This window comes from Pelobates fuscus, chromosome 2 (assembly GCF_036172605.1).
Source record: "Pelobates fuscus isolate aPelFus1 chromosome 2, aPelFus1.pri, whole genome shotgun sequence".
In the NCBI taxonomy this organism is placed as follows: domain Eukaryota; kingdom Metazoa; phylum Chordata; class Amphibia; order Anura; family Pelobatidae; genus Pelobates; species Pelobates fuscus.
Genome location: NC_086318.1, coordinates 204,483,392 through 204,509,285, shown reverse-complemented (window position 1 = coordinate 204,509,285; position 25,894 = coordinate 204,483,392). Strand labels below are relative to the sequence as shown.

Sequence of the window (25,894 nt, the reverse complement as noted above, 5' to 3'; positions counted from 1 at the left end):
TATGCACTTTACTGGAACTACAGGCAAAAATGCCCTCTTCCTAAATGAAATGAGAATCCTATGCGCCACTTCCCCTGAATCTGAAGAGTCATGAGATTGAAATATCAGCCCGTGTAAATGGAAATGACGCCCAAGCCGAAACCGGAAGTACGTCACAGGAAGTGACGCAACGGAATATACGGACGAAAAGAAAGATGAACAGACCAGACATGTTGGGGTGGGCTAGGCACTTAGTCTGAAACCAGATGGTTTGCCATATTGGGGATGGCAAATTACATCCGGTTCAGACCATATTTGGAAGTGGGAGGGACGGTCAATTAATTTTGGACACAAGTGAAATGTTTTGAAGCTAATTATATGATGTATAAAAACGATGTATGTTCAGTGTAAGAGATACCTGCACCTGAGGAAGACCTTATATAGGTTGAAACGCGTTGTGCTAGAACTTGTTTTAAAATATTTGTTAATTAAATACTTACTTTTAATCTTCACCTTGGACCCTGGAATCGTTGCTTTAAAAAAAAACATTGCGTTCCTGAGTTCCAGTGGGTGTAATTTCTGAAAACCTACCTGAAATCTCCTTAGTGAGATGACATGCACCATAAGTCCAGAGCAAACTTGTGATAGGCTCAAAAAATTGTGAGTTCCCTGACTATTTTTATTCACAACATACAGTTGCAAGAAAAAGTATGTGAACCCTTTGGAATGATATGGATTTCTGCACAAATTGGTCATAAAATGTGATCTGATCATCATCTAAGTCACAACAATAGACAATCACAGTCTGCTTAAACTAATAACACACAAAGAATGAAATGTTGCCATGTTTTTATTGAACACACCATGTGAACATTCACAGTGCAGGTGGAAAAAGTATGTGAACCCTTGGATTTAATAACTGGCTGAACCTCCTTTGGCAGCAATAACTTCAACCAAACGTTTCCTGTAGTTGCAGATCAGACGTGCACAACGGTCAGGAGTAATTCTTGACCATTCCTCTTTACAGAACTGTTTCAGTACAGCAATATTCTTGGGATGTCTGGTGTGAATCACTTTCTTGAGGTCATGTTAAATACAAGTTACACTATGTATATTTGTTTTATATCTGTTTAACATAGGAAAAAGGAATTGAACCACAATTACTATCCAAGAAAATATATATTTTTAAGGTAAATTATACTATATGTGCGCTAATCACTTCAGTTTGTTTTAAATCTTTTTCTAAATGTTTGAGGTGCGGTCGGGAGGGAACAGACCTGTTCAACTGATTTTGCCCTCAGATATTTTGGAAATCTATGCCATACTTTGTCTCAACGTCCCTATACATCTCCTATCCCCTCATCAGATTTGCCGATGTTAAGGAATTTTCCCTAATACAGCACCTGCCCAGGGCCAGATTAAGAGCCCAGTGGGCCTGGTGCTGACAATTATGATGGGCGTAATTACAAAATCTTATTGACCAAAAACACTAAAACAGTCCTACCTCCCAAGCGTCATGTATCTGATGGAGATGGTGCTGGAGGGAAACTCATAGGATGCAGCAATGAGAAAACACATACCCTATGCTAATCTCACGCTTTCATCTTTTAAGTAAATCCATACCCCCTAACAACAGTGTCCAGTAAAGCAGGAAGTCTATGGACGGGGTAAAAGGGTGGGCAACTGACGCAAATCTCATAACCAGAACTGCCAAAAGGGGTGAACATACCCCATGTCTCCCAGCACCTTAGTGTCTGTGTCCACATGTCTCCCAGTGTCCCCATGTCACTAGGGGACATTGAGAGCCATTGGGACACTGGAAGACCCCCAAAGACACTTGGGGACACTGGGTGACTGAGACACGAGGTGACACTGGGAGACATGGGGCACTGAGATACTGTGATACATAGGTGACACTTTGATATATAGGGGACACTGGAGACATATCTCCAGTGTCAAAACGTTGCAGTGTCCAATAAACCCGCTTAAATCTATCACAGTGGAGGGCGGGGCCGGACCGCTAAGCTGGATGGTCGCAAGACAGACCAGCTCCAGCAAAAACTAAGCCATTCAGCCACAAAACTATGACTTTTGCTAAAAATACCGGCCAGCAACAGCGCCCCTCGACGGGCAGAGTGCACTGGACCCAGGGTGAGGCTTGCTCGACGAGTATTAGTCCCCTGGTGGAGAAATCTTCAATGCTGAAGGTGGGGCCTACTCCGGCAGTGAGTGGAGCAGACGGCCGCCGCCCCGCTACCCTGCCGAACAGTGTCCAGCCTGGGGCTTAAACCCTCGCGGAACCGGCTCCGTTCCCCACCCCCCTCTGGACCGGCGGGGGTGAGCCCGGTCCTCACCCTAAAGCCCCGACCACTACAACAGAGACTGAGACTAAGGCCTAGCAGCACTAACACAACGCTCTGCAATCCAGAGGCAGACTCTAAGATGACGGAGACCGCGCACCTAACCCCAAGATCTGCGTGCATGAAAGATGCCCATCCCACAAACGCCGCAACCAACGCGGTTCAGCAGCACCAAATGATCAGACACCCACAAAGTCCAGCCACACGTATGCATCCTGGCAACCTAACGGGACATCTACCTCGGGTGACTCTCTTCAAGCTCCCGGCTCCAGGTAAGGGGATGGAACAGCAACTAGTGGCGGGAAAAAGGGCACAGCAAGCCAAGCCAGCGCTTGCCCGAACAGCGGGGACCATCAGTCCCCATACCGCAACACGCCACCCTCTAGACACACCGGGGTCCAGGTCCAGCGAGCCGGATGCCGCACATCACTCCCGGTCTGTAGTACAGCACCTGTCAACCAGCCCCGCAGCAGTCGCAACACAGGCAGACCACCGGACAACAGCGTGAACAAACTGAATCCACAGAGGGCATGAATTAACCAGTCACAAGGGGACTCTCTAAATATGACCTAAATAGTCTTCACCTGTCTCAGTATAACTATGTCGAAATATTACCTGTCTTAATGTTTTAGCCTTACTACTTGCATTCATATGTAGCTATAGGGGTCTAAGGGGTGATGCTATATCTCTCATATCTAAGCATGTAACTAGCTAATCGTAAACTGAATATACTGTCTGCATGTAACTTTATGTTGTACCTAATTTACCAAAAAATGTGCAATGTTTTTTTCTTTTATACTAGGGTACACTGAGATACATGGGGACACTGGGAGACTAGGGGACTCTGGGAGACTAGGGGACACAGACACTACGGACACTTAAAGACACCAGAGACACTGGGAGACATGGGGCACTGAGACACTCTGATACATAGGTGACACTGTGATACATAGGGGACACTGGAGACTTGATAAAGACCTGGGTACAGGTCGAAACGTTGTGGTGTCAAATAAACCTGCTTAAATCTATCACAGTGAGTGCCTGATATTTTTCTTTTTTATACTAGGGGACACTGAGACACTAGGAGACATTGGGACACAGACACTGGGAGACTAGGGGACTTTGGAAGGCTAGGAAACACTGAGACACTAGGGACACTGGCACACTACGGACACTAGGAGACATGGGGATACTGAGATACTAGGGACAGTGGCTGGGAGACATGGGGACACTGGGAGTCTCCTAGGTCTCAAAGTCACCCAGTGTCCCCATGTCTCCCTGTGTCCCCATGTCGCCCAGTGTCCCCATGTGTTTGTATCCCCATGTCTCCCAGTGTCCCTTAGAGCCTGTGTCCCCATGTCTCCCAGCGTCCCCATGTCACTAGGACACTAGCGGACACTTAGAGACATTGGGACACTGAGACACTAGGGGACACTGGCAGAGACATGGGGACACTGAGATACAGGGGGACACAGACTAGGGGATTCTGGTAGACTAGGGGACTCTGGGAGACTAGGGGACTCTGGGAGACTAGGGGACTCTGGGAGACTAGGGGACTCTGGGAGACTAGGGGACTCTGGGAGACTAGGGGACTCTGGGAGACTAGGGACACATACACTAGGGACACTGAGAGACACTAGGAGACATGATGACACTGAGACACTGACTGAGAGACATGGGGACACTGAGAGACATGGGGCCACTGTGTTCCTAGTGTCTCAGGGTTCCCATGTTCCCCAGAGTCCCTATGTCTCCCAGTGTCAAAATGTCCCCAAGTTTCTCACCGCCCCCATGTCTCACAGTTTCACCTAGTGTCTCAGTGTCCCCAGGTCTCCAATTGCTCCCTAGTGTCTCAGTGTCACCAAGTGTCCCTATGTCTTCCAGTGTCCCCAAGCCTCTCTCTGTCCCCATTTCCCATCTCTCACAGTTTCCCCTAGTGTCTGTGTCCCCAGGTCTTCCAGTGCCCCCTAGTGTCTGTGTTTCCAAGTGTCCCTATGTCTCCCAGTGTCCCCATGTCTCCCAGTGTCCCCTAGTGTCTGTGTCCCCATGTCTCCCTTTAGCCTTTCCCCCATCCCTTACTCACCTGAGCAGTTGGCTGTCTCTGCAGGCTCACAGCTGCTGTCTGGACTCTCTGTGCAGAGCTGCTTCCCTGCGGATCAGAAAGTAGAGAGACGCAGGGAGGGAGATGCTGTAACTTCTTATCCCTGCCTCTCTAAACCCCCTACTGGCCGGCGTTGGTATTGCAGAATAATCTCTGTTTATACTGAGACTGACATTTGTATTGCTAGTATTGCTGCAAGACCGGCATCGGCTAGGCAGCCTCAAATACCTGGCAACCCTAAGAAATACCTGAGAAATACCTGGCAACCGAAAAAGTAGTGTGTAAAAAATCAATGGGCCTATTTCATGGGCGTGGGCCTGGAGCTGCAGCTCCATCAGTCCCTATGTTAATCCGGCCCTGCACCTGCCAGGTCTACATTAATTCTTGTCATAGCAGCACTGGCCAGGAAAACCATCCAACACAATTGGATTTAAAGTACCTATCCACCAATTGTCTTATGTTTTTCGAAAGAAATTGTTGGAGTCGTGTAATCACAAAGATCGTTTTTTAAGACCTGACAGCCATTTATTAAAGGAGCATTGGGGCGTTAGGAATACAAATCTTTATTTCTAACTTTATAGTGTCTCTGTCCCTAGTTTTGTAGGTCTGCCCACCCCCTGAAGCTACCTTTGGAGAAGGTCTCCTCCTGCCGCGTCCCCCTGGTGGGACCTAATGCGTATGTGTGGTGCACACATTATATCTTGCTCATCGGAAATCACTGAATCAATGGTGAACTTTTGTTTGAAACTCACAGGTGGTAACACATCAGATCACTTCAGAAGTAGTCTGAGAGCCTATAGTGCCCCTTTAACTCCCTAGAGCTCCACATTAGGGATTGACTGATAACATCGGCTGATATTCAGCATTTTGGCAATTATCGGTAAAGAATGGGGCGGGGAGAGGGGTAGCGGTTCGGGTGCCACTCATATTGTAGTGGGGACGGCTAGGACTCAGCACAAGTTATTTTCTGTTTCTGGCAGGCGCTCTCTCCAACTCTTGTGAGCCCCCGGCTGTCAAAGCGTTGCCATGGTTGCTGCAAGGTATACCAGGCTCGTTAGCGTTGGCTGGGTCCAAGCCGCCCCTCTACAATGTGAAACCCCCTGGCAGCATGGACGAAGCCACTGGACCTTCAGAGAGTGTAGTGTTGTCCTCTTTTGCCAAAGGTAAAGGGCAGGGAGTGGAGAATAAAATTATTTATTTTTAAAATGATTTATTAAATAGCTTAACCCCTTAAGGACCAAACTTCTGGAATAAAAAGGAATCATGACATGCCACACATGTCATGTGTCCTTAAGGGGTTAAAAGCTTTTAGCCCACAGAATGGATTAGCCACAGATTCATACCCCACATATTTACACACACACAGCATCTACTACGCAAACACAAATATTCTTGAAAACATTACAAATCTCATTGGCATGTATATTTTCTGCATTTACATCTCAATGAAATAATAGATTTACAAAAGAAAAAAAAATTAATAAACGTGTTAAGTTCATGGCAGATTTGTGCAGAAATTGTGTTTTTGTTTTTTTCTTCTACACTGCAAATGAACAGAATCGCCCCAAAACACCACAGATAATCGGTATCGGCCCTTTTCGGCCCTAAAAAAGTATTATCAGCCGTTCCCTGCCCCAAATGAAACAGACTATCCATAAAACTTTTCAATAGACTTATAGGTATGTAGACCATAAAAATACTCTACTGATTCAACATCCAGTAACACTAACTTCGAATTCAGATTCCAGTTCCAACTCTGACCAGTAACACCCATCCAGAACTCTTACCTTTACAGGGGATTTTTATTTTATATAGTCCAATCCTTAATGTTTTAGAGTAATCTAGGGCAGGGGTAGGCAACCTATGGCACGCGTGCCATGCACGGCACTCGAGGTGCCTTTGCATGGCACTCAAGGCTCTGGCCTATCAGGAGTCCCTGTGAAACTTTAGATATATGCTAATATGAAAAGGTGGTGAAGGAAAATCCTCAATTTATGCATTGCAGCACGTAGATTAAGTGATCTCAATAAAATCAATAAAAATATTTCAAATTTAAATAGCTCGCAGGATATTTTGAGTAAAGTACATATATAACAATAATGTAAGGTTTTGTCAAGAAAATATCACTTTTTATTAAAAAAAATTCTCAATATGGTTTTGAAGTACGCTTTATAAATGCGGCCATCACGATGCTTACTACACTACAAATACGTTCTTTGCAAATATCTGCTATTTTCAATAACTGCTCTTACTTAAAGGGAAATCATTGATCATTATGAAACATATTCCGCCCAATCACTTTGGGATAGGCAGCTGCATTGCAAAGTGTTCACAACAGAGTTAAATGTAAGAGTTTTGGACAATGATTTGGCATGGATAAGACTACCTTTATGTGTTTCAGGATTTTTCTCTGTCAATTATATAATTTGAAAAAGAAAAGAAAAATCGCACATAAAAAAAATGTGGTTGCCCTGGGCTACATCAATAACATTATAATTCATGCATCTGTATGAACTCACCTGTACATCTTTGAATTTATCTCTTAAATCCATTAATCTATGGTAAGCCTTCACAGCTTCAGAAAACTCTCCAACATCTGTGCAGGTTATTAAGTAATTTTCCCAAATCTGCCAGTGTTCAAAATTGCACTTTATGGCCTCTTGGAGTGTTCGGAAAGCCTTGAGTCTTAGAAAAAAAGCAAAAGGGCATTTAACAAAGCTGCATGTGTAATCTAGATAAAATACATACTAAATTGGAAGCACAAAATAAGTGGATCTGTTTTGAAAGTTCAACATATGTGTGGATTTCTACATTTAATTTTATTTATCTTATAAAGATCTTATAAAGTCATAAACACAAATTTATACATTGTTGTGGAACACCCTCATGACGTTTTCTCTTTCACCCAATGGAACAAACAATTTATCCAGTGGTTTATTGCATGGCGCCTGAGACTGAGCCTCCATGATGGCACCAATTATAGGGGAGGATAAAGAAAGGACAGTGGAAGTGATGATACACTCAGGTGGAATAATAGGGGGTGTCTCCATTCTCTGTACTGATTCTGTATCAAACTGTCTAGACAAGGCGCCTGCCTTCACGTTTTTTAGACCAGGTCTGTAAGTTATCAGAAAGTTAAAGCGAGAAAGGAACAGAGACCGCCTAGCTTGTCTAGAAGATGGTCGTTTAGAATTCCCTATATACGCCAAATTCTTAGGGTCCTTGGAACCCTCTAAAAGATGTTGCTCTTTTAGTATAATGGCCAACAATTCTTTATTGCCAATATCATAATTCCGCTCAGCAGGAGACAACTTTCTAGAGAAGTAACCACATAGATGTGAAGGGGTATCCTGACTCTCCCTCTGAGAAAGAACAGCCTCTACCCCAGTTTTGGAGGCATCAACCTCCAGTATAAAAGTGAAATAGCAATTTACAATGTGAGGGGTGCAAACAAGAAGAAAACAAAATAAATACTTATACTCAATAGTCGTGAGTCTTGTAATTAATCTGAAAAATATAACAATATATACATAGTATAATACTGTATATATGCAAATTGATGTATAACAGAGGTAATGGGTCACTCACAATGTGTAGAGCCTAGAATAGCAGGCTCTGGCTGTGATCACTTTTGAAAAATCTGCTTTTTCAGGCTATACACACGGTCTTCTTGTAGTATCGGATGTCCTCTCCCCAGTATAGGTTTGGCATTTATCTTTTATATACTGGGGAGAGGACATCCGATACTATAAGAAGACCTACACATCGTGAGTGACCCATTACCTCTGTTATACATCAATTTGCATATATACAGTATTATGCTATGTGTATATTGTTATATTTTTCAGATTAATTACAAGACTCACGACTATTGAGTATAAGTATTTGTTTTGTTTTCTTCTTGTTTGCACCCCCCACATTGTAAATTGCTATTTCACTATTTTTTAGTGTCTTTGAGTGCTGTTCTACACTATTTAGCGCCAATCCACCTAATTTTTCTCCTTTTAGGTGATTAATTTTTTCCTCTTGTGCTCCAGTATAAAAGGTTTGCTGGTGTTGGGATGTATCAATATGTCAGCAGAGGCAAATATTTGTTTGAGAAGTTCAAAAGCTTCTCTAGCCTCCTTAGACCATATCGTACTGATGGCCCCCTTGTGTGTCATATTGGTGATGGAGCTATCACAGAAGAGAACCCTTTGATAAATCTCCTGTAATAATTGGCAAACCCAATAAACCTTTGAATGGCTTTTAGTCCATTTTTAATGGTGATATTATTTAATCCCCTGTAGTCTATGCATGGATGTAACTCACCATCTTTTTTAGATACAAAAAAGAACCCTGCACCAGCAAGCGAGGATGATTTACCTATATGACCCTTACTTAGGAAGTCTTTGATATACTCTTCCATTATTCTACTCTCCTGTGGAGATAAAGCATTTACTGCTCCCTTGGGAGGCATGGCGCCGGGTAGCAGATTTATGGAAAAGTCATAAGATCTGTGAGGAGGTAGAATATTGGTCTGAGTCTTACTGAATACCTCCTTAACCTCCCAGTAGTGTATGGGAAATTCGGAGGTCTGAGGCGTATTAGTGGGTAATCTAAAGATGCCCCCACTTTTGGTAATGTGCAACATACATCTCTCAGTACAGTACTTGCCCCATTCCAATATTTCCACGTTTGCCTAGTCAATATGAGGATTGCGCTTAATAAGCCAAGGAAAGCCCAATATGATGGGGCAAGAAGGAGAGGGAATTATTTGGAAAGTAAGGCACCAATGGAAATGTTAATGGGCAAGGTTTCGTGGGTAATTAAGGGTTGAGAGAGAGGTCTCCCGTCAATAGCCTCAACGGCCAAAGGTGATAATCTCTCCTTGATAGGTATAGCATTTTTTTTTTTACTTAATGTACATCAAAGAAGTTTCCTGCCACACCTGAGTCCATCAGGGCCTTGCATGAAAAGTTTTTTTTGTCACATTTGATCATAATATCAAGGAGAAATCTATTTTTGTTATTCCTAGAGGACGTATCCATCACACCAAGACCTGTCCCCTTAAAGTTCTTAGGTGCGGTAGTTTTCCGGACGTATGGGACAAGCACTCCTCAAATGTCCTTTTCTACCGCAGTATAGTCCTTTTCTCCTAAATTGCCTTTCTGCCTCTGACAATCTAGTGACCCCGAACTGCATAGGTTAAGGTTCGGACTGAACAGGGAGGTCAGGAACAATAGATCTGGAAATATGAGGTGCTAATTATCTATTTCTGGTAGTTTCTCTGGTTCTTAATCTATTAACAATTTGCATGACAAATGTGATAAACTCATTAAATTTTTAGGTAGATCTTTGGCAGCAATCTCGTCCAGAATTGCTTCGGGTAATCCTTTTTTAAATGCAGAGATTAACCCGCTATTAGACCAGTCTACCTCAGAAGCCAAGGTGCGAAATTCTATAGCATAATCTGAGATAGACCGGTTCCCTTGTTTGATATGCATTAGGGCAGTGGAAGCGTCATCCTCCCTGCCTAATGGTTCGAATGTTAATTTGAATTCCGCAAGGAATTCCTAGTAGTTATGTGCAATACTCCTAGTACTCTCCCATAAAGGATTGGCCCAAGTTAAGGCTTTACCTTTAAGTTGGTTAATCAGGTAACCAATCTTAGCTCTATCCGTAGGAAAAGATCCCGTTGAGACCTCAAAATTATACTCAATTTGATTCAGGAATCCCCAGCATTCTTAAATATTACTATCAAAATGCGGGGGAGGAGATAGGGAGATAATAGTAGGTGCCTTATGTACTATAGGTGGAGGTACACTAGGCGGTGGTGACATAGTTGGAGGAGCTGCAGGCTGTAGATGCGCTGTTAGAGTAAGAAATGTACTGAAAGCCTGGGCAAATGGATCCATGCGGTGATCATTCTTCTCTAGCTTTCTCTCGCAAGCTGCTATGTGCTGACACAGTGCTACAGGATTAATGGCCATGTCGTAATTTGGAGAGCTATATAGGGCCTTAACTGCTGTTAGGTATTGTTGTGGGATCCCAAATTTCGTAAGTACGGCCTCGAGAAACAACAAATTCACTGTCAAAGGCTTTCTCAGCGTCCATAGAGACTATGAGACACTGCATTCTGTCAGCGTGAATAGTTTGTATGATGTCTACTACCTTCCGGGTATTGTCCGAGCCCTGTCTCCCCTGGACAAATCCTACTTGGTCATCTGAGATAATTGATGGAAGTATGTTTTTAAGCCGCGTGGCTAGAATCTTGGCATGTAGTTTGGTGTCAGCGTTCAGTAGTGATATTGGGCGAAAATTCTGACAGAGTGTCGGTGGTTTGCCTTGTTTCGGTCGGGTTATCACTTTGGCTGCTAAAAATTCAGAGGGGAAGGACCCCGTCTGTTGTGCATGGCTATACGCTAATGCGAGTTGTGGGGCCAGGAGGTGTTTGAATTTCGCGTAGTATTCATTTGTGTACCCGTCGGGTCCCGGGGCTTTGCCTTTAGGAAGTGAGTCGATACAATCAATTATTTCGTTTTCCGTGATCGGGGAGGCTAGAATTTGTTTTTGGGGTTCCGTTACCTCTGGTAGAGGGATCTCTGCTAGGTATGATTGTATACTTGTGGCTGAGGGGTTTGGGGTGTTTAGGTCATCTATGAGATTATAGAGCTGGCTGTAGTATTGTGCGAATTCCCTTACATATCTCTGCGGGTAGGTGTAGTTTAAGACCTGCTTTATTCACTATGTGTGCTATTCGTGTTTGTTGTTGTCTGTCCCTCAGTCTTTGGGCCAGGAGCTTGCTTGCCTTGTACGTATGTGTGTGTTTTTAGTCTATTGAGCAGGAATTCAAATTTGTGTAGCCTGATCTCCTTGAGTTTCTCTTGTAGGGCTGTTATTCGTCGTTTGTGATCTGACCCTGGGATCGTTTGGTTTTCCCTATGTAGTTGTTCTAACTGCTGTTTAGTTTGTGTCAGTTCCTTGTCGGCTTGCATTTTAATGTATGACGCTCTGCTTATTAGTGTGCCCCTAATCACAGCCTTATGGGCTAACCAAAGCACATGTGGGTTTCGGACTGATGTGGTGTTTGTGGTGAAGTAGTGCTGAAGTTCTTTTTCCAGTGTCGTGCAGAACTCTGTGTCTTTGAGGAGTCTCGCATTGAGACGCCATGGGCTCCTGTGCTTGTATTCGTATGAGCTTGTAAGTGTTGTTATGACTGGGGCGTGATCTGATCAATGAATGGTTGCTATCTCACAACCCAGCACTTAGGTCAGGGTGGTGTCGTGCATTAGACACCCGTCTATTCTCGAAAACGAGTTGTGTACTTTGGAATGGTGGATATATGTTCTTTCTTTCGGGTGGAGGGCCCTCCACACATCTCGTAGGCCGAACATGGCCACCAGAGCTCTAAGTGCTTTGCTTTGTTTTTTAAGGGTACTGTAATGTGGGGTGGAGGGGGGTCTAGTGGAGTCCACTGTTGGGTCAAGGACATGATTAAGGTCACCGCTGAGTATGAGGGTGCCTTTTCTTACTGAATCTGCTTTCGTGAGAACTCCATGAAGGAAGTTTCTTTGGTTAGCATTTGGGGAATATATGTTGACCAAGGTGTAGTCCGAGTCATTGATAGTGCCCTGCCAGATGATGCACCGTCCCCCTGGGTCTATAATGTGTGTGTTTGATGTCACCGTCACGTCTTTGCTGAGGAGTATGGAGACTCCTTTGGATTTGTGCGGCGTGGATTTGGTGGGGATACAAGCGGGAGCACAGAGATGGGTGCATGAGTTTCCTGCAGGCATACAATGTCTGCCTGGTTTTTGCGTAGTTCCTTTTCTAGTACATGGCGTTTGAAGGGTATATTCGAGCCCTGTACATTATGGGAATATAATTTAAGACTGAATGTGAGCGGTTGGCGGTCGCTTTTTCCTTATGCTGTGGATCGTGGTTAGCCCATGTGATGCCCTTACGGTGTCTTTCCCGCGTCGTCTAAATATATCGCTCTTTTGGAAGTTAGGTCTCTGGAGGGCTCCTGCGTGACCTCTGTTAAACTGTGCGTGTGGGGGTACCCGTGTGTGTGTTTCACCTGGGATTTGCTCCTGTCAAGGCTGTTATAGACAGTAACATATGCGATCATAGACATTGCCAAATAAAAAAAACAGTAAACATATAAACATAACCCAAAAAATGTTTTCGGGCACTGCGCCCTACGGGATTTCGTGGATAGATTTTCTCCTGCTAGTTTCTCCCACTACCTATACCTTGTGTGGGGGTGCGTGGAACCAGGTTGAGACCCCTGGATACCCAGGCGACCGTGGCCCCCGAGCCTCCCGCTCTGTCATTTGTCCCCTGTGAATTATATGCTAAGAACGTTCAAAGAAATCATTGCATGTCTTAGGACCTTGGTATATAATTACAAACCCCCCGTTCTGAAGGGCATATGGCCTGAGATTCGCGTTGAAGCCCCTACGGGCCGCGTATGGTGGCACTTCTCTGAGTGATGGGCGGGGGGGAGGGGATTGACATGTGAGTCGATGGTTTATGTTGTGTAATGGCATATGGTGAAGCGGGACTAGTAGGGATCCCTGATGGGAAGTCATCCCACCTGTGCAGTATAAAAATCGCTTGGCCCCTCGTCCCCTCTGCTATCCCTTCCCTCCGCTTATTATCCCCTTTTAACCTCTGACAACATGCAATAAAGGTCTATGTGAAGCACAAGATGCAAGTATATTACCCATTTTCAGTCCTTGTTCTCGAAAAAGTAAATTCGCTCAAGTCCCCAGGGTCTTTCGTAACTATGATATGTAAGCTGTTTCAAACTTGGGATAGGCTCCTTGTGTCTCAGATAGAAGATGCTTGTCAGCCGCTTATCTTTGTTATTTGCCCGTCGTTGCTCTGGATGATTTGGAGTGTCTGGCCGACTTCCACTCCGGTTGTATCTCCAGTTGTCGTTTGGATCCTTCGTTCACGGCTGCCGTGATGATGCCCCAGCTTCTCAGCAGGCGGGTGGCTGTGTCTACATCCGACGTCGCGTGTGTTTTGCCTTCTCTGACTATTAATAGCTTGATTGGGAAGCCCCAGCGGTATTGGATGTTTCTGTTCCTGAGCTCCGATGTTATGTCTTTGAAGGACCTCCTGCGCCTCAGGGTTTCGGCAGAGAGGTCAGCGAACACTTGAGTGGATCTGTATTTTTCCAGCATGTCTTGTGGAGGGCGTTGGGACCGGAGAATCGCCTCTTTGACATGGTAATAATGTAGCTTTGTTAGGACATCCCTAGCGGTAGATGCCGGCAGGTGTTGAGGTTTCGCCACCCTGTGGGTTCTGTCTAAGAGCATCAAGCTGGGTGGGATGTCAGGAGCTAGGGCTTGGAATAGGCCCGTCAGGTAGGCCACAAGGTCTGCGGCCAGGACGTCTTCGGGGACCCCTCTTACCCTCAAGTTTTGGCGCCGGGACCTATCCTCTAAATCTATGTTTTTCAGCTCCTGTTTTTCTAGCCGGCCTTCCATTTCCTTCAGTTTTGTCGCCATGCTGTTGTGCGTTTCAGCATAGTCAGCCATCTTGTTCTCTATGTGGGCTGTGCGGTTGCCGAGGTCTAAGATATCTCTCCTCAGGTCTGCAATAGCTGCTTGTACTGTGGCCTGGATTTTGACTGCCATATCGTCCAGCATTTTCTGGAATTGTTCCCCCTGAATTTGGATGGTGTCCTGTGGAGAGTGTGGCCTCGACGTATCTCGGTCGTCTCCACTGCCGTCGCCATCTTGCTGCAGTTGGGCCGTAGACTTCTGGCTTGCCGGTTTCGCGGTGAAAAAGGAGTGCTTTTCCTTGGTCTCCACCGTTTTCCTTGCTCCTCTTTGTGCCATGCTGTGGGTGCCGTTTGTATGGCGTGATTTCGGGCTGTTTAGCCGCTGTTATCAATGCTGAATTAGCCGTTAGCCGGGGAGCTCCGTCTCTACGCGTCCATACAGCTCAAGCGCAGGCTCCGCCCCCTGCTCTGTCATTTCTATGGCATGCATACCCATGTATTGCAATGGCAGAGTCAGGTATTTTTGCGGTTAGCCACAATTCAGAGAGCACAATGATTTTAGGCCTGTAATGTAAACACTATGCTTGCAGTGCATCGATTTTTGGTAGTAAGCTGTGGATATTACAGTGCACAACAGGAGAGGCCTTTTTTTTTAGCTGGAAGGATAGGAATGGAATCTGTTGGGGGACCAATGCTAGACTCTACATCATTTGGAAGAGCAAGTAACATGAGTAATAGGAATTTGGACATAATCTTTGTTTGGTAGTATTACAATTGTAGGGTTTTATACTTTTGTGAACCCTACTTTTGTGAGCTAGTTTAAGAATTATAGAAGCATTAAGTGTTTCAACAGAGCATATTTCAACAAGTGGTGGAAAAAAACCCAGTCAAATCAAATTACAAATAGAAATGTCATTGGTTTGTTATGTCACCAGAACACTAAAGCTTTTTTTTTTTTTTTTTTTTTTTAAACTATGATTAATTTGATTTGGTTCTTTTACACATTCTAAGTAAGTGAGGTGATGGCATTAAAGCTGTAATTATATCAAGAGATATAAAGTAGTAGATGTGGAATGTACATTTGAAATAAAGAGACGATCCAGAACAATAGCCCGTTCTTTGAAGATTGAACAGTCATTCTCTATTCACCTGTCATAGTGCAAGACATGAGATCTTAAAACTTTTTACAAAAAAATTGCAACATGAGCTCATTCCACAGCTCTTTAAAATGCAATTCAGTTCAATACAATAACATCTTTATTAACACACATCTGAGCATAATTAAAAACATACTCTGAAGTGTAAAGTTATACAATATTACATTCTACTGCCACTCAACTGCTGTCAAATTCTGTTCTAATTGGCAAATTTCATAACATCTGAGACTCAGTCGCCTTTGATTAGTCTACCACTAATTCTCATGACAATGTCAGTGTTACTATTGTATCTTTATAAAGAACTTGAAGGGGGTCTCTGGAAGTAGTGTGAGGGTATTGAAATTCCAGGATAGAAGTCGAGAGCAGTAGGAGTGGGTGCCTACTTGTTAGCAGAGTAAAAGTGTGATTGAGATACAAGCTAAACAGACACTGGTAGCTGGCTTAAATAAAAAAACAACCGATATTTAGCTGGAATTTAGACGGTGCAAAAACCACAGTTTTATATGACAAAAAAAAATTCTGATGGCCCAGTTACTTTACTGTTACTTTCTCTTTTTGGCAATACACAAACTAATATGATTATATTCGTAGTAGAAATAAACTAAATATGGGAAACTCTTAATGGCCTATTTAGCCTATATTATTACAGAGGCCATTCATTTAATGGGAGCCTTTTCAGCTATGTTTGGGTTATATATTAATATCAAACGCTTGCCTAAAAGCCTCATTATGGCCCATTGTTATTTAACACAGCTAAACATCCTGCCGTTGCAGATTAGTCTTCCTTTTTAACCTGGAAATTGTGCTTTACCTCCTCTCTAAAGTATTTGTTTGGAACATTACATTTAAAAACTAAAACAAAAACTTTCACTTTTCCTGGTATACTCTAATATCAAATTGCTCTTTTCCTTAAAGGGACACTATAGTCACCTAAACAACTTTAGCATAATGAAGCAGTTTTAGTGTATAGATCAGGCATAGGCAACCTTCGGCACTCCAGATGTTTTGGACTACATCTCCCATGATGCTATGTCAGCATTATGGGTGTAAGAGCATTATGGGGGATGTAGTCCACAACAGCTGGAGTGCCGAAGGTTGCCTATCCCTGGTATAGATCATGCTTCTCAGGTTTCACTGCTCAATTCACTGCCAGAGCTAACTTAGAGCTCTGTTTGTATGCACACAGACGTTCAGGGCCGGTGCAAGGATTCTGTGTAAGTGTGTGTAAGAGCTGCATTGTGTTTCTCTGTGTGTGTTTGCGTGTGTGTGTAAGGGATGCATTGTGTGTTTCTGTGTAAGGGTTGCATTGTGTTTTTCTCTGTGTGTAAGGGAAGCATGTTGCGTTTCTGTGTGTGTAGGGAGGCATTGTGTGTTTCTGTGTATGTATAGGGATGCATTGTGTTTGTGTGCGTAGTGTGAAAGAGAGTTTTTGGGGTAGGATGGGGGCTGAGTCCTACCAGCCCCTTTGTGCTTCTCTTTCCCCCCTTCCCCAGCCTCTCTCCCCTCCTGTCCCTTAGTGCTCTCCCCTGCCCCACTGTCCCTTAGTGATCTACCCTGTCCATTAGTGATCTCCCTGCCCCCTTTCCCGTAGTGCTCTCCCCTCCTGTCTCATAGGGCTCTCTCCTACCCACCGCCCCTTGGCGCTCCCCCCCATCCCTTAGTGCTCTCTCCTACCCCCCAGTCCCTGGCTGCCCCCTGTCCTATAGAGCTCTCCCTTTTGTCCCTTAGAGCTCTTCCCTGACCCTTAGTGGTCTCTCCTCTCTTCCCCTGTCCCTCAGTATTCTCTACTCTCCCCCCTTAGTGGTCTCTCCTTTTCTCCCCCCTTTCCATTAGTGGCCTCTCCTTTTCTCCCCCCTTTCCATTAGTGGTCTCTTGTCTCCCTCTTAGTGGTCTCTGCTCTCTTGTGCATCCCCCAGGTGTCTCTCCTGGGTCTCTCTCCCCTCCCCCTTTCTATTAGTCATCTGTCCTCCCCCCCCTTTCCATTAGTGGCCTCTCCCTTCTCTCCCCCCCCCCTTTCCATTAGTGGTCTCTCCTCTCCCCCCCACTCATAGTAGTCTCTTCTCTCCCCCCACCCACCCTTAGTAGTCTCTCCATCCCCCCCCCACCCTCAATTAGTGGACTCTCCTCCCCCCACACCCTCCCTTAGTGGACTCTCCTCCCCCCACACCCTCCCTTAGTGGACTCTCCTCCCCCCACACCCTCCCTTAGTGGTCTCTCCTCCACCCTACATTCTCTTCACCCCCCTTCCTCCCTTAGTGGACTCCCACCCCTCCCCAAATTCTCCTCACCCTCCCTCCCACTTTCTTCTTAAACCCCCTCCCTCTCTTAGTGGGCTCTTCCCCTCCCCCACCCCCCACATTCTCCTCACCCTCCCACATTCTCCTCAAACACCCTCCCTCCCTTAGTGAACTCTCCCCCCCTCCCCCCACCACCACCTCATTCTCCTCACCCTACCTTCCACGTTCTCTTAACCCCTCTCCCTCCCTTAGTGCCCCCCCCCCCTACATTCTCCTCACCCTCCCTCCCACGTTCTCCTCAAATCCCTTCTCCCTTAGTGGGCTTTCCCCTCCCCCCACCACATTCTCCCCACACCCCACACTCCTCCTGCCCTTAGTGGACTGTCCCCCATTCTCCTAACTCCCCCCACCACCCATGAGTCAAAGTGAAATTACCTAATCTCTAGAATCCCCTCATCACCCCCTGCCCCAATGATATAATCCCCATGCCCATAATCTCCTTCTCCTAGCCATATCTTCTCACACCAACTCCCTAATTCCATTATCATCTTCAGCAATAAATGTATATTGATCCCATATTCTCCTCATCACCCCCAGTTCTAATCACTTTACTCCATCTGTCCATCACTCAAATTCATATTGGCCCATATGAACACTTGCCTAAATCTATCCCAGCCAGATATTGCCCTTACACCTAAAGAGAAAGGGGCTAGGTGATCATACCCTGTGTCCCCTCTAACACAGCACCAGGGCCGAGCTCCTCTCCAGTCCACGGTACACAAGCTTCTGTTTCCTGTGCCCCGCTGGACTGACAGGAAGTGCTCACTCAGTGTTCATTTCCTGTCAGTACGGCCGGGTACAGGAAACGGATGTTCCTGTATCAAGGACCAGAGCTCGGCCACGCTACACAGGAAAGGGGAGAGGGTGAGGAGAAATGGGGGAGAGAGGCAGTGCTGCAGCCGCCTAAGGCTCTCTATAGAGCGCTCAGGCGGCTGCAGAATTAGAGGCTGCTGCCTAGGTCGCCTTATAGAAAGTGCTGGCCTTGCAGACTGTATAATCCTTGTCTCAGGATATATGTTGCTCTGAATGGCAGGATATCTCCAAATATGGTTTTGATTGCAGAGTATGTACAAAGAAACTCCAATGGTGGAGCAAGTACTGATTTAATCAAATAAAAAAGAAATTCAAGTATTGTACTTACAATTTCTAGAGCAGAACTTGCTCTAGTATGTTGAGCCTGTGTAGCATAATCCCCACCTCGGGATATTGCAAAAAATTATAAATAGCCCAGAATAAGCCTTAAACCTTGAAAGGAGAAACATGTTTAGTGTGGTCCTCAACAGCTTATTCTGGACTATTTATTGTTTTTATTTATATATTTTCAATTTATATAATAATAGTGTGCTTTTTTTAACCCCTATAATATATTACTTACCTTCTTAACCATCAACTTATTATCCTGCTTCCTGGAATTCCTTCACCATTGGAGTTTCTGTGCTTCTGTTCTTTGTACATACATACGCTGCAATCAATACCATGTTTGGAGATTTCCTGCCATTCGGACCAACATATATCCTGAGCCAATATTACTGTTCATGTATGTCTTTATACACTGAGGATTGTGGTGCGGTGTATCCTAGTTTTACCTGCTGTGTGTGCATGCCAAGCTTGACTGACAAGCGACTCTAGCCAATTCCAACTAGGGATCTCCATAAGCAGAGCACTTCTGAAGCTCTCCTGAATGGGCTAAATGTCCTGCTAGCACTATGCACAACAAGTCTATTGATGCTTCCACATTACACGTATTGATGGCATTTCACTGGTGTCCCCAGATGAGAGACAAACCAGGAAATTTAATTGGGATGGCAGAACAATACTCCACCGGAATTGGAAAAGTTGGGAGGTAAGCATTGCCCTCTCACAACAATCTCCCTTTGGGGCTAGCAATGGAAGGCAAGGAATGGTCCACAGTAATCGGCTTACCAACAAATGTTTTCAGAGGGAAGTAAAAAACCTAAAACAGATATAAAAAGTACATGTACATTTTCACATTGATTTAGAATGCAGCTCCCACTGTTTATTGACTTAACTGATTGGAAAATGTGGGAACCATTTTTCTACTGGAGAGTCTGGGTTTTATTGCAAGCAGTTCTGTGAGCTGACCTCCCTTATTCTGTGCTTTATGAAACTATAAAAGTAATTAGGCATAGCAAAAAGCAGAAATGTGTGATATAGGATAAATATAAGAACAGTGCCGATCCCCATGGCAGCTGTTTGGGCAGAACACAGCAGAACATTGTACAAAATCCATTGTTCTGGATCAACAAATTACAAGGTACATAAGCTATTCATTCTCTCCTTTGTTGAATATGCAGGAGAATTCAAAAGTTTAGAAAGCTTATTCCAAACATAATTTATCATTTTATGTTGAGCAAATTAAACACAACGAAAGCCAAATGAGAAATATAGAACCTTTAGAACATTTTACCTGGGAAATAAACATCACTGCCAATGTTTAAGCAATCTGACTATACAAATCAAGGTTGAACCGAGCCACCAGTGAACCAACTTGGCAATTGCTAATTAGTAGAAGAATAGCCTGAGTTTATGCATATTATGTTTAAAGACATGGCTAGCCACTGTATGGATATGAACATGTAAACGGTACTAATAAATGGAGGCACACAGATTCTGCATTGATAAATCATGCACAACCTCGACATGATGTTGCTGGTATGAGTTTTAAAGTGAAAAGGGTAACAGTGTGCATATCCTTAACAAAAAGCCACATACGCATCATTCTTCAGAGTTATGAATTTAAAGCTATAGATTAAATAATCTAATTGAGGTAGAATATGACTAAGAAGAATTGTTACAACAGTGGTTGATAAAAAAAATAAAATAATGTAGGCTGGTATACATATGGTTTAGATGGACTTTATTAATTAGTATAAAGAGTAATTGTAAAGCAAAATTCTAAAAGTGCATCAAGCAGCAGAAACATTCTGTTAGTTTCCATGGGGATTGCCTTACATTAAATGTTAAACACTCCATTTCAAATGGTTATTCCAATCACCATGCCCACTTAAATGATTTGAAGTGGTTATAGTGCCTGAGCCTGTATGGGCAGCATTTTGCAATGACATTTTGAAGATACAGAGTTTTGTCCCTCCGCTGCTGGAGGCGTAATTCTGCCTCCGGGTACATTAGCCAGCCCAGAACAAGAGTTCCAGGGGGCTAATAAGAATCCTGTGCAAATTTGGTGTCTGACGTCAGCACATATAGCATGCTGGCAGGAGTCAGCCAGTCATGGCAGCAACCCTCTAACGCCCTCCCACCAGCTCATCCTACCTGATCTCCCTCCTAACTCCTGCAAGTTGGAGTGACATCAGTTGCAGAGAACTGGACTGCAGTGAGAACTTGGTGTTAGTGATGGATTGAGTTTTTTTTTCTTCGTTAATTGCAGTGGTGAGAAGCACAGGAAGGGATACTCTAACCAAATCCTGTGTTTTATGAAAACACAACACTATAGTAACCTAAATTACTATAGCTAAATAAAGCAGTTTTAGTGTATAGATCATTCCCCTGCAATTTCACTGCTCAATTCACTGGCCATTTAGGAGTTAAATCACTTTGTTTTGTTTTATGCAGCCCTAGCCACACCTCCCCTGGCTATGATTGACAGAGCCTGCATGAGAAAAAAAAACTGGTTTCACTTTCAAACAGATGTAATTTACCTTAAATAATTGTATCTCAATCTCTAAATTGAACTTTAATCACATACAGGAGGCTCCTGCAGGATCTAGCAAGCTATTAACATAGCAGGGGATAAGACAATCTTAATTAAATAGAACTTGCAATAAATAAAGCCTAAATAGGGCTCTCTTTACAGGAAGTGTTTATGGAAGGCTGTGCACGTCACATGCAGGAAGGTGTGACTAGGGTTCATAAACAAAGGGATTTAACTCCTAAATGGCAGAGGATTGAGCAGTGAGGCTGCAGGGGCATGTTCTATACACCAAAACTGCTTCAATAAGCTAAAGTTGTTCAGGTGACTATAGTGTCCCTTTAATGATCATATCCTGATGGGTGTTAAGCCTTATCACATGGATTGTATTTGTTATTATAAACCGTATAGGGTAACAAGCCCTAAGAGCACTACATCACATACTAAAAGACGTTTTGGTTATGAAATATTATTGAGCAAATTATGTTTGGATTCACTTTGTTAATACAGAAACTGACTACGCAAATTATAGCCAATGTAATTCCAGAGAGTGTATTAAAATTGGCCATGATCTTGTTGCTCTTCATCTGTCTTTCATACAATGCAACAACAGTCAGCGTTGTCTGTCAGCCATTCTGGCTGCTGGGATTTATTTAATGTACTTACTTCTGTTTTAGTCGAATGTAGGCACTTGACAAATTATTCCAAGCTTCAGCATTCTGTAATTACAAAAAGAAGAAAACAAATAAAGTAAATAAACGTAAATAGTACAAACAATATTTGTTAAATGTAATGTTTTGTACCGATCCAGAATAAATTACAATCTGGCTACCAATAGTCTTGAAAAATTATTCACTTTTCATACTATTTTCAATTTTAAAATGAGTGAGAGCAGTTCATCATTCCTCATCAACCATAGCACAAATGGGTCACCCACTGTTAGAGATCCTATAAGTATAATGCCTATATTATAAATATAAATGCTATTTATATAAAACTTAAGAGATCAATGTTAAAGCGGATCTGTTACTGCCTGGGAACTTTGCATAATTTGCAAAGACGCCCGGTGGTGACATTGTCGCTGGGGATCTGGTAGCCAAGGGGGTCAGGGAAAGGTGAGATTTGTCTTCTGTCTGTTCCTCTTCTGCTCCTGGCACTTCATCTGCCGGGAGCAGGGCCGGACTGGCCCACCGGGATACCGGGAAATTTCCCGGTGGGCCGCGGCACCTAGGGCTGGGCTGACAGCCCCATTCAGTGATCAGGCTCCTGTGATCCCAGCCGGCCATGTGTGAGCTCTGCGGCCGCACAGGGTCCCATGGGAGCAGGGGGAGCTAGGCGGCCGGCACAGCTCACACATGGCCGGCCGGGATCATTTAAAAAAAAAAAAATACATTTGCGGCGGGGGCGTGGCCTAGCATGCGGCGGGGGCGGAGCTTGCAGGGCGGCGGGGGCCTGGCTGACTGCAGCATGGGAAGCAGGAAGGAGTCCCAACAACCAGCCTCCAGGAGCTCCAAAGGATGTGGAGGTAAGAAGCAGGTCAGTGTGTGTGACTGTGTGTGTGTGTGTGTGACTGTCTGCCTGTGTGTGTGTGTGACTGTCTGCCTGTGTGTGTGTGACTGTCTGCCTGTGTGTGTGTGTGTGACTGTCTGCCTGTGTGTGTGTGACTGTCTGCGTGTGTGTGACTGTCTGCGTGTGTGTGACTGTCTGCCTGCGTGTGTGTGACTGTCTGCCTGTGTGTGTGTGACTGTCTGCCTGCGTGCATGTGACTGACTGTCTGCCTGTGACTGTCTGCGTGTGTGTGTGACTGCCTGCCTGTGTGTGTGACTGTCTGTGTGTGTGACTGTCTGCGCGTGTGTGACTGCCTGCGTGCGTGTGACTGCCTGCCTGTGCGTGTGACGGTCTGCCTGTGCGTGTGACGGTCTGCCTGTGTGTGTGACGGTCTGCCTGTCTCTGTATGTGTGGTTGTTTGCCTCTGTGTCAGTGACTGTCTGCCTTTGTGTGTGTGCATCTGCTAGTGAGTGAGCGAGCATCTGTGTGTGTGTGTGTGTGCGCATCTGCTAGTGAGGGAGTCTCTGTGTGTGTGCGCCTGCTAGTGAATTTGTGTGTGTCAGTGAGCTTGTCTGTAGTGAATCTGTGTGTTAGTGAGCTCTTCTGTAGGGAACATGTGTGTGTCAATGGGCTTGTCAGTAGGGAGAGTGTGTGCGCATCAGTGAGCTTGTTTGTAGTAAGCTTGTGTGTGTATCAGTTTGTCTGTACTAAATTTGTGTGTGTGCCAGTAACCTTGTCTGTGTGGGTCATTGAGAGTGTCTGTCAATGAGCCTATTTGTGTGCATCAGTAAGATTGTCTGTGCCTGCATGTGCGTATGCTTTACTGTATAATTTAATTACCCTGAAAGAACTAATATTTTGAATTAGAAGAAATGTATATAAAAAAAAAATGATATGTATATATATATATATATATATATATATATATATATATATATATATGCTGTTGTACCTTGCACTCAGGCTTCAAAGTTGTGTGACCGGGTGCATCACCAGGGCTCCAGTATCCAGGCAATTGAAACAGTTGGCTGCACTCTCAGATTTCCTTAAAACTTAACTTTTATTGAAATATTTAAGAGAAGATCAACGTTTCAGTCCCTCTTGTGGACTTTCATCATGATCCTGGTGAAAGTCCACAAGATGGGATGAAACGTTGATCTTCTCTTAAATATTTCAATAAAAGTTACGTTTTAAGGAAATCCGAGAGTGCAGCCAACTATTTCAATTGCATATATTTATATATATATATATATATATATATATATATTATACACACCCTACATAGCACAATGACTTATGGGGCTGGCATAGATTTTTTTCCAGGGCTGCTTAGTATCCCCAGTCCGGCCCTGGCCAGGAGCCCATGTCACTGCTGTACTCTCCCGCATGCACGAGAGTACAGTATAGATGTCTTAGGAGGTCATAGGAGGATCCCGCAAAAATATCGTAGGTGGTATCACCATGGATGGTGACATTACCAGAGCTTGAGGCTGCAGTGCAGGAATCCCAGGGCTGAAACATGGTGAGTACATTTTATTTAAGAACATTTAACCAAGCAAAGGGGGATGGACAGTGATCACAAAGCTAAAACATTAACTAAAGATTGAGAAAACAGCCAAAAGTTGGATCCAAGTATAACCATGTGGGATGGCTATTTTTTATCGGTCTTCACATATCCAATGTCAATATGCACACTGTGTATAGTATTTAAATGTTGTAGTCACTATATAGTGGTGTCACAGGGATTGTCTTTCACCCCTTATTTAAATGCCTATATGAAATAATTGAACACCAACTTCCACTTCTGAACTAATGGTGAAGGAGCTTCTTCAATAAAATCCAAAACACTTATTCATTCCATTAGGGAAGGGGTAGGCATCCTACGTTACACATGTGAAGGGATAATATAAAATATAAATATTTTTTGTGTATTTTAGATTTGCATTGCATTTTTTAGTTATCTAAATTCATTTTTTTTTTTTAAACTCTTTATTTTTGTTGTGCACAATAGTAACATATAGCTCTGGTGCGCCACAACAGCGACATCAGGATAAGTTTAGAAAACATTTGCAATACAGGTCGTGACATATGTTAGTCAGGCACATTTTTAAGTTATTAGGATTATTATTTCAACAGTGTAGATTCTCGCTTGTGTAATTATAAAACATCATTAAAACATTACTGAGGTGTCGCTTGTATCAGAATAATAAATGTTGTACCAAAATGCTAATTCGTAGCTCAAGCAATTGCGGTTAGACTATTTGGCTGCTGGGTATGTGGTAACATGCTAACCTGCTGCTCCTTTACTGCAATTGGACACAAAGCTGACTATGGGTAGCTGATGAGAGCCTTGACAATCTGGTTCCGAACTAGACAGAAGAAATAAAGTAAAAAATAACAAGAGGAAGTCGAAGGTATACATTACGGCAGCTCTGTGTAGCTTAATTATAAGCGGTGTGATTGGAGCGGTTTGCATAGTCCAGGTAAACCTATTCAGCCGATGCCCGCTCGTGAGGCTGGTTCCGGCAGGTTCGTCGGTGGTGCAGCTGGAAACGGTTCCCCTGCGTCCCGGAGGTGCAGCTCGTGGGTGACTGCCTGTTTGTGGGGCGCGTTTGCGGTGTCATCCCTGAGGTGAGTATGTGGGTTGAGTGAAGTCGTGGGCGGTCTTGCTGCTTCCCACTCTGTGGTCGCCTTGTTTTCCCCTCTCCCTGGGCGTGGGTGCGCCGCTTGTGCTGTGCTCATTTGTGGGAAGATTTTTGCGCCCTCAGGGAGTGTTGGGGTCTCTGTGGTCGGCCAGGGTGGTCCGCCTTCGGGGGGCCTCGTGGGACCTTTGGCAGGGCGCGCATGGTAGTGATGGCGGGCCTCGTCTCTTGTGCGTCACTTGGTGCTCGTTTCGGTCTAGGGGGCTCCCTTTGGTGACGTCTGCCCCCAGGATGTGCGCTTCCCAACTGCCCCTGATTGTGCTGGTCTGCCCTGTGCCCGAGCTTTTGGCAGAATTTCTGGAACAGGTCATCCAGGCGTTGTTCTAATGTTTTGTGCCGCTCTCCTGTCTCAGTCTCACGACCAGCCGCCGCCATCTTGATTTTGTGGCTTGTCCGAGTATGTTGCAGCGGTGGGGAGAAACAGGCGAGTCGAGCTTCTTTCTTGTGACCGGGATAACCCCCACCGGTCGGGGGGGGGTGGGGTGGGGGGGTGGGTGAGAAGTGTCTTGCTGCGGCTCCCGTCACCACTGATGCCCCGGAGAGCGGCCGTCTCCCCGCTGCACGGTCCCAGGTAGGCCGCAAGC

At 44.5% G+C, this 25,894-nt stretch overlaps 1 protein-coding gene across 3 annotated transcripts in view; it reads right to left on the bottom strand.

The window, feature by feature from the left end:
* Positions 1-25,894, bottom strand: part of TTC27 (tetratricopeptide repeat domain 27) — a 559,369-nt gene that overhangs the window by 71,410 nt on the left and 462,065 nt on the right. For all 3 annotated transcript variants that reach the window (XM_063443110.1, XM_063443111.1, XM_063443112.1), the window contains 2 exons: positions 21,727-21,779; positions 6,960-7,125 (listed from right to left, as the gene is read on the bottom strand). In XM_063443110.1, the coding sequence (XP_063299180.1) occupies positions 6,960-7,125; positions 21,727-21,779 (219 nt within the window). The remainder of the gene's footprint in view (positions 1-6,959; positions 7,126-21,726; positions 21,780-25,894) is intronic.